The sequence below is a fragment of the Zerene cesonia genome, chromosome 13 (assembly GCF_012273895.1).
Source record: "Zerene cesonia ecotype Mississippi chromosome 13, Zerene_cesonia_1.1, whole genome shotgun sequence".
NCBI classification, from domain to species: Eukaryota; Metazoa; Arthropoda; class Insecta; order Lepidoptera; family Pieridae; genus Zerene; species Zerene cesonia.
The window spans coordinates 5,768,026-5,784,353 of NC_052114.1; the positions used below are offsets into that span (position 1 = coordinate 5,768,026).

At 33.2% G+C, this 16,328-nt stretch overlaps 2 protein-coding genes across 4 annotated transcripts in view; both read right to left on the reverse strand.

The window, feature by feature from the left end:
* Positions 1-6: 6 nt before the first annotated feature.
* On the reverse strand, positions 7-8,175 carry LOC119831286. Its single transcript, XM_038354588.1, has 5 exons — positions 7,633-8,175; positions 6,050-6,153; positions 1,538-1,609; positions 1,311-1,433; positions 7-1,101 (listed from the first exon to the last, which is right to left on the reverse strand). The coding sequence occupies exons 1-5, from the start codon at positions 7,835-7,837 to the stop codon at positions 688-690; spliced, it is 918 nt and encodes a 305-aa protein (XP_038210516.1). The 5' UTR covers positions 7,838-8,175; the 3' UTR covers positions 7-687.
* A 6,562-nt stretch (positions 8,176-14,737) lies between these two features.
* The window catches only part of LOC119831399 (protein abrupt-like), a 4,108-nt gene continuing 2,517 nt past the window's right edge, over positions 14,738-16,328 (reverse strand). For all 3 annotated transcript variants that reach the window (XM_038354727.1, XM_038354725.1, XM_038354726.1), the window contains exons 5-6: positions 15,718-15,859; positions 14,738-15,340 (exon numbers count right to left, since the gene is read on the reverse strand). In XM_038354727.1, coding sequence (XP_038210655.1) covers positions 14,790-15,340; positions 15,718-15,859 — 693 coding nt within the window. In that variant the 3' untranslated portion in view covers positions 14,738-14,789. The remainder of the gene's footprint in view (positions 15,341-15,717; positions 15,860-16,328) is intronic.

Sequence of the window (16,328 nt, forward strand, 5' to 3'; positions counted from 1 at the left end):
TTTAATTATCTTAAATATTTTTGATTAATATTATTATATTAAGTATTATGCATTACATTATCTAGCGACAATATTATTAATCTCTATAAATTTTGTAAAATTTCCTGATTGTTTAAAATTTGCTATTCGTTGAGCTTATTGCGTACAGATGTCTCACGCGACAGGTCATGTATATTTTTCTAAACTTTGGTCCCTATAATTACTATTGTAAATAATAAATTTATGATATCTGTAACGATGGAACGGGGCGGGGGACGCCGCGCGACCAGCGGCTCAATTCGCCGAATAAAGGCACATTGATTTATGATTCTCATTCCTACTACATTTTGCATTATAATTTGCAATATCTAAATGATAAGAAATATCCCAAATCCAACCTCCATACCAACGATGTAGTTCTTTTAAAATCAATTAAATGAAATAATTTATAATAATATTCATTATGTAATATAATCTATCCTCATCCTAAGTCAGTATATAAATTAAATTAAATGTCACATCGCTATTATATTCTTTCTCGTACACATTTAACTATATTTTATCACATAACTATTTCGACGACATCGAATATAATATATCAATGACGTCAATTTTCGCTTTGGCAACGTGGTGCTCGAACCAAAAGTTGTTCATTTTCCTAAGGGTGACATCACCCAAAAATTACCTAGAGCGAAAACATCATTTTCGTTAAAAATTGTCTTCGCATTTAATTTCTCTAGTTGCGGGTGGAGCCCATTGCGGCTCGGGCGACCCGTCCCATTCATTAAATGGTTCATAGACGAAATTATCACACGATTCGTCTGGTTCGTGTGTAATTTCAGTGCGGCTGAAAGCTTCTGCAAATTTTCCTATTTCGGTGGAGCCGAACGCTTGCTGGAAGGCCGGCAATGGCACCACGGGCGGCCGCGTCTCTGCAGGGGGAGAGCGGGGCTTAGCGGAAGGGCTCTCGCGGACCGGCTGCGTGAAATCTGCCGACGGTGTGCCCTGTATCGGGAACTTATTTCCAATACCACTCTTGCAGCCTTTTTCGTACGTCGACTGATCGTACACGGGGTATGGAGTCGAGCGTCCGTCATGTGCCGCATTATGATTCTGAGAGTTCTGAAATAATACATATTTATTTAAACTACCTGTTTACCAACCCTAAATGGTGTATATTTATACATTTATCAAGATTCATTTTGTTCCAAGAGGTGCAATTTGAAATATAAAAGAAGTTTTTTTTATATTTGTACTTATATGAAATGACTAAACTAATATTTTAATTTTATCATGAATGTACAAAATTTAAATACAAGTAGCGTACAAACCTTCATTAGTCGGCAGTCCGGTCCATAACGCATAGGTTCTCGTGAACACATATTATTGGGGACCCGAGAAGACCACATGCCACCGTTGGTGCCGTTCCAACCGTTCCCTGCTAGAACACCCATCTGAAAACATTCCATTTTATATCACTCTTATTAAATAAAATACCTACACTAATCGAATATACCGAAAGAGATAGATATATTTTATTATCACGTTGAAATTTTACCTGATAGTGTGACCACATTTGCGGCTCGCAGTAAGCGTGTCCGCGACTATTCATCCCACATTCTAGCGGTGGCTGAAATGTCATAAAAGTAGCGTTTAAAGCTCGTTAATATAATATTTTCATTGTCATATGTATACAACTATAGTTGTATAACATAGGTGTTCCTGAACCACCTTACTTTGAATGCTATGCACTAAATATAATATTTTCCAAGTATTTTGAATAATTACTATGTGATTTGTGAAAAAAATTATAAACGTGCATTTTTTATTAGCACACTTATTAATTAAAGTATCGAAAAAATGATTTAATTAATCTTGACTTATAAGACATCAGACGAATTAATAAATGTTGATACATTATCTGTAACAAATTCAGAGTGTTATGGAAGTTTGTTGATCCTAACACATTCCAATGTGAACAGTTCTTATAATTAAACATGTTTCTTTAAATGAGGTATTCCAATATTATCATGTGAATGAATTAAAAAGACGACTATTAGCATTTACATGGTGAAACATAACAACGATAATATTAAATCATTATAGACCGATGGAAATTGCAAGACTACTTTCAACGTATCGATTGTGCTACGACCTACGAGTGACGTAGCGACACTGACGCGCTACAACGTGTATATATAAACATATAGGTTATAATATGATCACTGTTAATAAGTTGTCATTGTAACGTTTCAGTTTGTTCCTTAATTTGTTACTATCAATCATAATTTGTATGTTGATACTAAGAAAAAACAAAATGTATAAAAAAATCTAAATTAAAATTGTACACGTTGATTCAAATTACTTGAATCAACATGTAACTAGTATATAATTTTAAAAGTGTTTGCAAAACTATAGCTATCAATAAAGAAATTATATGTGTGTTTTTGTGTTTACGCATCTTGTCCATTTTCAAGTTTATTGTATAAGATTGACTATCTTTTAAAATCAATTTATTGGAAAAGATCATATTTGAAAAATTTAGCGTAAAAAAGGAATTTTCGATTTTGGATGTATGAGAAATATTTAATAGACTTCTTCTTAGCTTCGATCGCGTTGATATCTGAATATCCTTCGAAGTGATCAGTACATGTCTTAGAAAGCTAAGGAAAAATTTAAATATAACCAGAAGTATAGTTCTATACATGACAATAACAGTTATTTTCATGTAATATTCATATGTTTATATTGGCATGTATGCCAATTCCTATTTTTATATGTTGTTTTGTAATTTATATAATAATACTCAATAAAATGCTTGAAACAGATAGTATTAAAACATTAAATGCTATCATTCGTACCTTACTTCAAAACTGCTATTTATGCTTTATTTAATTATTTTTTTTACTTTATGGTTGTTACATAATTATCAATGTAAAATTAAAATAAATGAGTAAATTATGTCAACAGGGTGTTTTTTTTTTAAATATCAGAATAAATATTTTATATAATTATATAGATAAAACTACAAAAACGGGCTTTTTTAATTTGAAATATTTGCAGCCAAACTAAACATATACACTCAAACAGGATCAAATTGGCGCCCTAGTTATTTAGAAATCAATAGCGCTAATCGCAATTCTACTAAGGTTTTCGAGTGTACTTAGGTCTGTTAGTTATAATTAATTACTTATTCTGACAATGATATCCCGCCAACTAACACTAACATTATAATCATATGAATATGACGAAGAATAAGATGAAAGCGAAAAAGTTTGCCCTACTATATACAGGCTTCATAAGAATTGTATTGTTTAATTTTTGAAAATACAAATATACGTAGGCCAACACTTTTTAAATTGTTTGATTACATTCTATAATTTTGTTTTGCTTATAGCAAGACTATATTATATTATGATTTAAATCTTTTCGTTTTTAATAATAACGCAGGAGAAGAAAATCATTAACATGGCATATCATTCATAATAGTTATTAAATGAAAGCACTTTGTAGATTATTACAAAGTTTAAAAGAATTTACTACATTCTAAATTCTTATATTTACTTCTTTTAAACTCCAGTTACGTTTAAATTGATAAGAAGCACTTTCATAAGACGTTTAGAGGTATCGCAAGATTCCCTTTTGTTATGACGTAATGCTGTGCGCGATATGTAGCAGGTTGTATATAAGATAAGGTATAGGTGGAGTGGGGAGCGCGGCGCGATCGATCCTCACTCCCTCTGCACTTCTGCGTTGCAGTTACTGCATCCGTCATCTTACACCTACATAACCTCTACATACTACTCTGCCATGAAACTTTATGTAGCAGCCTGTAGTCGCACGAAACACTTTTTGGCAAATACGTACATGGAGACCTTTCGTAATTAAACGTGTTCAAAAAATTTGAAATTAAAGCCAAGTTTGTTTTACAGGAATGTAATTCTTGATAATAATCAGACCTATTTATGGTGTACTTTAGAGTATGAAAATCTTGTAAGTTTTTTAAATACTCGGGTATGCTACTGCTTATACATATTTTCCGTTGCCATACCCGAAGCAGTTTTAAAAATTTTCATAACCATACGATTGTTTCTGAAATCCGTAAAGCATTCAAAAAATACATTTTTAACGTGGACTCTGTTACTTGGCATACGCATTACGAGTTATGGGCGCTAATTAAGCGCTACTATAAAAAACGGCTGAAAGTCGTTGGTGTGCGGGTACGTGAAGTAGTGGCGGGAGATTTGCAGGCTAACTATCGAGCGGCGAGCGGCGAGCGGCGCGAAACCACGTGACTTATCGATCAGCGCGCCCACGACACTCGGAAAAATCAACCGCTGACAGCTTTCATGGGCCACCGCCGTCACCCCGCTCGCCCCCGGCGCCCTCATTAGCGCTTTTGTGCCGCTCACTTGTCTCATAATCTGACGCTATAAAACTGACAAACATGTGCACCTAGGACAGCCCAATTTTACATAAACAACCTTAAAAGTTTCGTGCCATTATGTAAAATCAAACATTAAAACTACACTATAATTCAAAATACATTCAGCATAAATGTAGTTTGAATTTTGATTCACAACTGACCCCCAAGAAGTCAATGACCGATGCGCGGAAACTTATCCACTTTTGAACTTGTTTCCTGACAGTCGACTGACCCTTAATCGGTTAAAAAGTACCCATACCGTAAAGTTTTGAAAACATTCATTGTTAGATAAATATGAACTTTACGCGCGGTGCGTACGATTGATAACAGAGGGTATTAAAAGAGGGTGGTTTTGCAACGTGGACGTAGGAATGTAGACAGTCCTCTGACACTGACCTACATATTTCAAACAGGCGCCTCGTAATTCGTTAACATTTTGTTCACTTTTTAGATAATCAATTCATTTTACAAAATGTTATCCTTACGTTATGACTCCTTTTTAAATACTTGTTTTTACCAAGCCCATATAGTACCTATAGTCCATAGAATGAGCATTATGTGTTTAAAAATATAAATATAAATGAAACACAAATAACTTGACTTATAATTCAAAACAGGACTCACCAATTTTACAAATAAATAAAGATCAGTTGCAGCTAGCAGTTCGCCGCAAATACTAAGCGAACAAATAGTAAAGTCTTGGTGGCTCGAAGAGTTCATTCAGAAATCAGACCCATTTCCGACTAACTTGAATGTATGAACGAAATAAACTTGACAGCCACTTTCACTAGCCGGTTATAGCATGAACAAAAATACACGCGGAATTTAATTTTAGCATCCCGACACTGGCGGTTTATATTGTCGGATGCAAACTTGCACTGTTTGGATTTATAACATAATTATAGATGACCTTGACGTGAATGGATGAACTGATAAAGTTGTTTAACAATAAACTAGAATATTTTAAAACGTTAACGATTCCTGTGCTAGTATTGCGTCTGTAAACGTGTTAATGGTTATAATAAAATGAAATAGTTTTTTCTGCGCAACGTACTCATGAAAGAATAATCAGATAGGTTATTTAAAGAAGACATTGTTATTAATTTTCGAGAACATTACAACAAATGTGAATAAAGGAAAATATGAGGTATTTTATACGAGTTGGCTACGAAATTTCGACGGCACAGCTTGGACTCTGTTACGTACTCCACCCTGCTGACAGGGAGATCTATACTGCAGGTTTTGTTTCACGACGATTTTTTTTTTCTTTTGTGTAATGCAAGCGAAGCGAGGGTTGCTTACACTATATTAGCTGTTAGGTTGCTTTGCCCGCTACGTTACTTTAGAACAAGCTTCTAATATCTGTTACTGTGCCTGTCCTTTAAAATTAAATGTTTGTGAGAGTTGTAAAAATGTATGCGACATTTATTTATAATAAATGAATTTAATAATAATTGAAAATATGATAAATTAATTTAAAGAATGTTCTTTAAATTCAGTTAGTTTGCTTGAGAAATACACAACATAAATAATATAGTGGAATTGGAGTTTTAAGTATTGACACAAATATATTTTTTGTGAAATGAATGTATCTTAATCTAAGTTCTGGAATATTCCATAATATATAGAAAATAAGGATCTTACCGTATGTGAGACAGGAAAATGCTGCAAAGTGGGGTGAGCGCGTTGTTCCCTCCGCGTGAGCGCTCGCCGCGCACGTGCGTCTTTCAGCGCATATGCACCGTAATCTGTCAAACAAATTACCAATCGTTTTAAACAAATACGTTTCTTTAACTTTCATGAAGCATGAAGTCAATTAACACAACAATTGAAAAGTAAGGAAGCTGAGTAACTTTTATATTAAAAAAAATGTTTCATCAAATCTTAGTTATATTAATTATAAAATATTTTATTGACAGAAATGTTGCAACATTGACGAGTTTTATTCCCTCAAAATCATTGCTATAGAATTTTTAAAGATTAGGTTCAACGAAATCTATTTTTAAGCAAGCACCCTATAAAAACAAACAACAAACAAACAAATCCCATTTCGCTCAAGGAAATGTTAAAATTTTAATACAAATTGTTTACAATCGTATTCAATTACCCGTCAAAAATGCTATCTGCATATTCACAATATTATTATCATAAATTAGAATATGCTGATATATGAAATGTTCCCTTTATCGAATGTTTTGTGAAAATAAAGTGTTTAGAAAGAACGAATGGAACAGTAGAAGGTTTATAATTACTTCTACACTAAATAGAAGAATAGAAATGATCTGTAAGACATAAAAACTATTCAGTTGGTGTATTTAGTAGTCGGTATTAGATACGATATCAGTGATAAATGGTTCTAAGTTTTCGTATTCACGTAGTATACTATGATAAAGTTTGTAGCGAGATGCGACGCGAGCGTTAGCAGTACGGTCAATATGTAGAGTGGCGGTGCGCCGTGCGAGCAATCAATCCCGCGCGGGGACCACCTGTAGAGCTGCCTCCCGCCCGCCGCATCGACACGTGACGTCGGCGTCGAGATATCCGCCCAAACGTAAACATTAATTCTTACTTCATTCTTCATTGTTCCGAATGTAGCGTCGCGCGTGCGGTATCCGATATTGGTAAACAAACTTTGCATCGCGACCACTTGCACGGTTAAACGTACACAATACATACCATCGATATTTATAATTCAATTACACTCAAGGAATTAGTGGTTGAGAAATTGATTTTCTTCGTTGGATATTATGACTATCTCATAACTAACTTACACAACTGTAGCTAGCGCACATATCTATGAGAAGTTTGATTTCAATAAATGGTTAATTTTATTCTGAAACTTAAGCATTAATTCTTTAAATCTTAATGTGATAAACTCTCTCGTTTCTTGTAGTATAAGCAAACTGCACATCAAAATATTTTGTCCTATTTTAAACTGAAAAGTCGATACACCTTTTTTAAAATTAAACAGTTTATTACAGTTAAAAAAGGAGAAACATGACAAGATCAGATATAATACGATAAGCTCTATTTATGTTTCTATTTTATTAAGTAAATAATAATAATGTGTATATACAGTTAACTTTGATACATTTATACATACAAAAAAAATATATGATGGAATTATGTTTTAAATTTGGTGGCTTGTGAAAGAATAATATAGCAGCTAATATGAAATTTGATTAACATTTTTATATGACTACTAAGACTGTGTCTACAATACCAACCCGTAGGCATAACATGATCAGCATGGTGCATAGGTTGCGGCGGGTAGTCATATCGATAGTAGCGCGCGTAATCGTGCGCGTGTGGATAGTACGTGTGCGGATAGGGCACGTACGGCGTAGGCGGGTACCCATGGCGATAGTCCCAACCTGCGCCCGCGCCGTACTGCGCCTGCCCGCGGTACTCCCCGTAATTGCAACAATCCATTCTGACCCGCGCCTACGCAGCAGGTAACGCTCCCGGCCATGCTCGCCCGCATCCGCACGCGTTTACCCGCATCGCACTTTCGAGCGTCTTATCTATTTGCAAAAGTTTTTACAGCAGCGCTACATTATATAAACTCCGCTCCGGTTCATAACTTTTTAAAAGTTTAAACAAATGAATGTCCGTTGGCTGCAATTGATATCGAGTTCGAACGCAGTTTCGCGGCGGGAAACGATCGCGGGTGAGACGTTAGTTAGCAAAAAGAGGTCGTTCGAGTTTGCCGGCGTCGACGAGAGATTCGTCGAGTGAGGGTCGGGGGCGGGCGGCGCGCGCGGGAGGGGCGACGCCCGCTCGCCGGCGGCTCGGCGCAGCGCGCCGCTCGACGGACGCCGACTGAAGGCGGCGCGGAATCGATATGCGGCCGCCGCGTGCCCGCGCCCGCACTACCTTCCCGCGACCGTATTGCGCGCGAACTTTGTCTTCCTGCACAAAATTTTATATTTAGAAGCATGGTGAAACAATTGATCAATACTTTGCACTGTTAATTCTCGTACTTTCGCCATATCCATATAGTAGACGCCTGGTGAGCAATAAATTAAAATGATTAACTTTCATTTTAATTAACCATAGATAGGCATCCTCTTAAGATACACAAATATGAAATACCGATATACATATATGAAATTGCAACTAAATATAATAACTTTTTAATCAATCCTACACTTAAAATAAACAGGGGCCAAATCTTTCTCATAACGGGTAAATTGAAAACATAACTTTAAAAAGTTTTCATGATTAAATTTCAGCAACCGCCATCTATTCTCCAACATTGATGTTACTAAGAGGCAATTTTAACTTTAAATACATTTAGCTAAAGGTATCATATTGGCTATTGTATTTTAAAGTTAATAACTCATAATCAGGTAATGGTGAGACACGAAGTTTAATCGAATAGCGCGTAGGCGGCAGTGACCCACATTGACAGTAGTCATGCGGCGCGCTACGCACCGCCCAGCGTCCTTCGTAGAGACCTCCGCAAACTTTTCACGTGAACCTTATTCAAGCGCGTTAACGGGTCGCTTTCTTTTTATTTCTACACTAAACTCTGGAGACTTTTTATATAGAAATCACAATTGTCAGCTCGGCTTGTTTACAAAGTTGATACAAAAATCCTAAATTAATTTTCTAGTTCTACATTAAATTCTTAGCATCTTAATAGACTTAATGAGAATGCTTAATTATTATATACTTAAATCATGTTTGTAGAAGCTGTAGTCAATAACAATATCATACACCTACTATATACCTTATATAAGGCAAAGTAAATGTTCAACTTCAATGAATTATAAATATTTATTATGTAGTTTAAAGTCAATAGAGACATACTCACTTTACAATACAACTGATTATTTTCCATTATTGATATATTAATGTGCAACTTTTAAATATGAACCGAATTATATATGTAATTAGTAAACTTAAAGATGACATTATACCTATTTTGCTTGGTTCAAATTAAGAATTGATTAAAACAATCAATTCTTAAAAATAATGTTGAAAAAGACTTTGTTTATTTAGTATTCATATAAATTCATACTTCTAATATTCAACCGATCTTTCGTGAATTTGATTTTCGCGCCACAAACAACCGTTCGTTGAACTTGTGGACAACTTCAGTATCCAGATCTTAAGTTTAAATAAAATAACCGTCGAACCAACATATAATATTATAGTACTCTTTGCAATATACTCTTATTCCTTTGTTTTCTTATTATATCTCTGCGTCAAGGCAAACTAATGATATAGATAACTAAATATTTTTTAAGAAAATATTATTTCAAAAAGAACATCTTTTGAATCGCCTCAAACCTAATTTACATCTGTATAATATTTTAAAGGACAAAATATGGTCAATTTGATAGATAAGTGTTCTAATATTGTGTAGCGAGTAGAGAATCCAAGCGCGGGTTATCATGCAGATTGCGGCGAATCAATAGGGGCGCCTCGGCCACTGACGGCGGATGACGATCAATAGCGTCCCAACGGAGCTGTCTCCGCATTAAGGGGCTTCCTTGAACGCCTTTACACATATCCACAACCTATCTACACTTCATACGTCACTCTACAATCCATACGATGCACGGCGTCTCGCCACTAAAAGTTTTCATTGACTTTTCGATTTATTACCTACGCTTACAGATATTAAAACCGGTGCATTGAAGACGAGATATATTGAATAAGTTAAAAATATTTTATTGCAAAACGCATATACTGTTAAGTTTTAAAAGGAGTTATGTTAGAACTATTTTACTTTACTCTTAACTTTGCCAAATACCTGCCTTAAAATTTTATGCAAAATAACTCTTTCCATTCAATGAACTAGTAAAAGCGAAACTCACCATAGTGTGTGACCTTATGTACACTTCGAGTAGGTACATTGCTAATGGGATATTTAATTGATTATAAGGTCATATGTTATGTTAATCGGGTGTGGCAATGTGATACTATCATTTATTTACGACCATATGAATAACAATAGAATGGAATAAAATATACAATCAATTAATCCTTGTGTGTGTTAAATATAGTCGAATTATAATTTAGCCCAAAACGTTACGGAAAATTCCATCAAAATATTATAACATGAAGAATGAGAAAAGCGACCAATCACTTAATATCATATTGTCATTTCACGACCCTCTAAATGTATATGTTTAGATTTAATCTCATTAAAGACTTTACAGTGTACCTATAGGTAATAGGAGTAGTAGTTACGATATAAAAACAACACGTTTTAGCAATATAGTGTTGTATTTATTTTTAGATAAGACTTATATTGCGAAGGTATACAGGCAGGTAAATTATTATGACAGAATGCCTATATATTTATTTCGAGGCAATATAATCTATCTATCTATATAAAAATCAGATGATGTAGTCTCGTTAATACTCGAGAATGGCTGGGCCGATTTCGTTAATTTTGGTTTAGACGCATTCATAATAGACCAGGGTAGATGAAAAGGTAAGAAAAATAAGGAAAAATGTTTAATAAATGTTCTATGGCGTGGTGAAGTTCGCTAGGTCAGCCAGTATTACATAATAGGTTTTTAAGCTGAGAGGAGAGCCCCTATTTTCTTAGTATGTAATATAATCCCGGACTTGAATGGAAAAAGTAACTGGTCTAAATAACAATTCTATCTAAAAATATATTAAACTGTAAATCTCGAGAACCACTAATTGCGACATCACATTTCCAACACGATGAAACTAAATGTATGAGACAAATATGGTGAAACTATTTGATATATAATTCTAGCCAATGAGACAATTTAGCACACGACTCTTGAGTAAAAATAACCAATTCAGCAAGCACCCATTGAAATTATTTATCAAATTATATACGAAATAAATCTATGGCATTTAATTAATTTAACTCCAACTAGCTTCGAATATCTATAAACGTTTAATAGCTTTAATGGAACCCAAAACAACACTTTACTTAACATACTATGGTCGTAGGTACAAAGGTTTTGTAATATTTATTGTGGGAGTCGAGCACGCTTCGGCACGCATTGGGCCAGCTCGCACCGGGGAAGTACCACACCCCCACAGAAAACCGGCGTGAAATAATATCTTGCTATTGTGTTTCGTACGGTGAGTGGGGGAGCCGGAGACCCATATCCTTCCCAGTCCTTTTTCTTTATTCCTCTCATCAATCCTTTCCTAATCCCTTCCCAATTAAAGTCGACAATCCATTTGTAGAGGTGAAAGGTCTGCAATTGACCTTACGCCTCTCCAAATGTTCATGGGCGGTGATACCGCTTACCATCAGGCGACCCACCAGCTCCGTTGCCGACTACGACATAAAAAAAAATCACACAATTAGTTTATAATCTGTGTGACTAAGAAAATTCACAACTATTTTTCTTTTACTAACTACACCCCTAGGATCAGCGCGGGTTGATTCCTGGCTTAGTAGATCCTGAGATTAGCGCAAACAACACACAAACAACTATTTAGTTATAATATAATGAAAGAATTTATACTGATCTAATTTGTCTTCCAGGTATCGTCATATTTAGTAGAGATTTTCTCCCAAGTCGTATGTTTTATAAGAAGCTTTATTACACTTAAAATTGAATAGGATATCTACTCAATCTAATTTGACGCTTAAAAATATAAAATATATATAATTCATAATTATTTTGGAAACATATTTAACGTACTATTTTTTAAATGTTTATAATATCACTTAAATTTAGTTAATTATGCCCGCGTGATTCTCGGGTGAAAAATATCCTGCGTACTAATCCAGCCGAGAATAAATTTTATACAGATCCGATCAGATTAACGTACAAATTCGTACAGTTCCGCGTTTAAACTATTCGTAGGAAGTACTGCGGTAAACATTTTAGAACTACTGAAAATGCATGTTCCATTTTTGGGTTCATACAACTAATCTATTTTAAACACTATGGTTTCATGAGTAACACGATATAAGTATTCAAATAATAAGATTAAAGTAAATCATCAGGTACCACTGAAAGCCAAAAAGTTTTAGAGCTTTTTTTTCTTCAACTGTACAACAAGCTACAGTAGCGCCACCCTCATTTAATGATTTTCAGCGAAATATCAAGGATGGAAGGATGGTGTCGCAACGTTCACATAATCTCGAGATGATATAATTTAATATTTTTAATATTTGTTTTATTATTTGAGAGATAGTTTAGTTGAGATCGATTTCGATTAAATATGATTAATCCCCTGTAATTACATTCAGGAGGCGGTTTAATTTTTTGTTAAAAATAAATCTCTTATTTATTTTATAACTAAAAGATTCATAAAAATCGATACACTAAGTAAGTTATGAAGTAACAAACAAAAAAATTATATCAAATTGATAAACTTCTCCTTTTCTTGAAATCGGTTAGGAATTAAAAAAAAAATAAATGATTTGTCGACTTATGAACAGGATCCAGACCCACGACTCTTGTCAGTTTTACCATGGGCGTAGCTCATACATACTTGGGCAATCGACATTTATACTATTGCTGAAAATCTGAAGTTTATTTACTTATCTGTATATCTCGGTAGATACTGGTGCAATGAATATTTGTTTTTGAAAGATTTATTAAATCATACTACGATACATTGAAGCATCTATGGAATATAATATGCATTATTGCAGAACTAGCATTATTTTTAATTAAATTTCGTATGACTTATTTCTATTAACGATAATATTTTAAAGTCAAAATCTGATCTGTAATTATCTCATTATGTCTCTGTGGTGTGTTGTAATTCAAACTTACGAAAACTAAAGTTTTACCCAAGATTTTGGTAATATAAGCATACTGAAAATTCTAAATTTGTATATGTTCAATAAATACTCCCCAACCTCTTAATAATCGTATCTTTGTACATAAGTTGTGATTAAAAATCATAATTAATCTTTCTGTTGTAGTTACAATGAAAAATGGAAAACCATATCCTAAAATAAGGGTTTTATTAAAAAAAGATTTAAATTAGAAGCAGAATCAATTTATAACATAATTTAAATATAAATCTTATAAAATTCTACACAACATAGTCAACAATGTAGTAAATAAGTATTCAATAATATACTATAAAATACGTAATATTTTCTCTTATCTCTTAACATCTTAAATTAACAATTGTGTATTATAACTTAAATTTTTCTCTATTGGCATTCCACACATACTAATATATAATATAATAATCTATAACGTATGGATAACAAATAACACAATTTTTCGTATTTAGATTAACCACAACATAATGTTTGGAAAATAACATATCAAATTGGTAACTTATATAATTACTAATTACGCTAAAAATAAAATAAAATTGTTTCTAGTTTAGTTACACCTAAATGGTTACATTTCCAATCATAATCACACAAAAAGTGACATACATCGTTATACTGCAGTCCACTAGACTGGTCCTTTTGGCACCACCCATCATAACTTGTGTTTGGCACAAATTTTAACACAAAATAAAGTTCGCCTTCGAATTATATAAAGGGCACTTTTATCTAAAATAGTAATGTGAATTGTATCAGGAGTTTTTCTTAAATTATAAAATTAGTACATTTAATTTTACCGCCTAATATAAATACTGATCAATTTATAAGTTAGGTATTTATAAATAGGTATTGTCAACAATATGTAACATCCAAAAACAACAATTTCAAATATTTTCTAATACTGTAAAACTACATGGTAATATTGTACTATATACTTAATCTCCTAAGAAATACATGCATGTAACAAGTAGCGACTTAAAGTCGTTTAATTAGAAATCATTATATATTTAATGGCTCATTCATTTCCTAGAAAATGGCCCGACTCCTGAAATTATAAACAAAAAATACAACAAATTCAAAACAACCAACACATGAACAAATTTCGTCCTCAGCTATCATCAATACATATATAAATAACACTTTTATCCGTAAAGTATGGTATTAATGTGTTAATAAATTAGACGCCTCACAATTTTCATTCATCAAATTTGCACTTTCATCATATTAAGGCACTTCAAGGTTTATCTTATAAATTTATATAAAAACTTAATAACCTCATCGATTTATTGAATTTTATTTATTTAAAGCCTAACGTAATTTTTCGAGAAATACTAGTAGACACCTTATATCCCTTAAATTACTTTTCCTCCATCCAATGTAGAATAAATCAATAATATTAAATTTTATATTAAGAGATCTCACATCTAGCTTAACTTGGAAGCCATTCGAGTTTTATTGTATTAAATTATGTTAACAACAAAAATATTTTATAAATTTTCCTAATAAATTGTATATATATATATATATATATATATATTTTTTATTTTAAGGCACAATTATCCAATTTATTCATAACATTTTCAACTCCATTGGCAAGGAACTTGTTTAAGGCACCATTATACTTGGTAACTAATTTCTTTGTCCATGACTTGTCCACATATGTTCTTTAAAAGTCTCCCGCATAGTAAATGACCTTGGACACAGATAGCAACACAGCCTGTTAGTTAGATCTGAGTGCATTAATCTCACATGATATTTCAGGGCCGATTGGTTAGAATACTTCATTCCACAGTGTGGGCAATCTCCACATATAGCTGCATGATTAGATTGTTGGTGGGAATTTTGAGAAGTCGAAGCACCAGAGTTCAAAATTGGAACAGTAGACATCCCCGCTAGTAGAAGTAATGCTTGTGATTGTTCAGAAGTGTAAGTGTTTTCTGAATCAGTGCCATCTTGCTGCTCCGACAGTAATACTTCTGGTTCGTAATCAACATCTGACTTTGGTGATGGTTTTTCCAATTTCACAATGGACTCATCAGTGGCTGATTTTGTTGGGCTTTTGTTTACATTGTTAGCGTAGGTTACTGGTTCAGAATTATTGTCCTTGTTTCTGTTGGCATTGTGTACTTCAGGAATAGGGACTTTTTTTGGACAGGCATCACTTTTTGAAGGATTAATACCTGTAAAAAGAAAGTAAAAAGAAACTCAGTGTTTAGTACTTTTTAGTTCTGGAATGTTGAGATGAGATGTAGAAAAAATGAATCCAGTGTTAAAAAAACAACAATGTGGATTCATTTGTTAATTATTGTTATATATAAAGATTATTACCTTAATATTAATTTAGTAAGTGTCTATTGTGCGCTTTAAGTGTCTATAGTATTATTACAAATATTCACAATGATAATAATCATATGTAGGTGATAAATATTGAATTGTGCATGACAATAACAATGCCAATAACTCATCCTCCACTTATGACTGCAGTAGCAGCTACCAATATTATTAGGGATATATTTCATAAGTGTACACTAACAATATACAAAAATACAACAATTACCTGATAGTAATGATCTTGCTAGCATGCTATTCTCATAATCAGGGAGACTGTCATCATTGTCAGAACTTACAGTTGCTGGATTTGGTGAATTGTTATCTTCGTTCCATTCTGTTTTAACAACCACAGGTACCTCTTCTTGGACCTAAAACAAACTTCTATTTAGTATTTGCAAACTGATACAAGGATTGTTTACTGTGGTTTTACTGTGAAGCAGTATGTTTCTCTGAATGTCTCATACTAAGTAGTTACCAGATATATATTAAGTCTTCTTTATTTTGATAGTGCAATCAAGATATAATAACACATGTAAGTAAATAGAGAATCATAGCCTGCCATTTTATATCAGTTGCCATACTTTCTTATTTAATCTAAATCAAGTGTAGGAAACCAGGGAACTTGATATTGTAATATGAAGTATGATAACCTAATTTTCAGTGCACTTTTTCTAAATCAACATATTTTCAAAAATTACATTTTATACTACATATATGTTACTAAGAAAAAGTTTTTCATACTAAGTTGTTTAATTCTTAACTATACATATATTATAACAGTAGCTTTGCATGAATACATAACCTATTAATAAAAAAATACATCCAAGAAACATATAA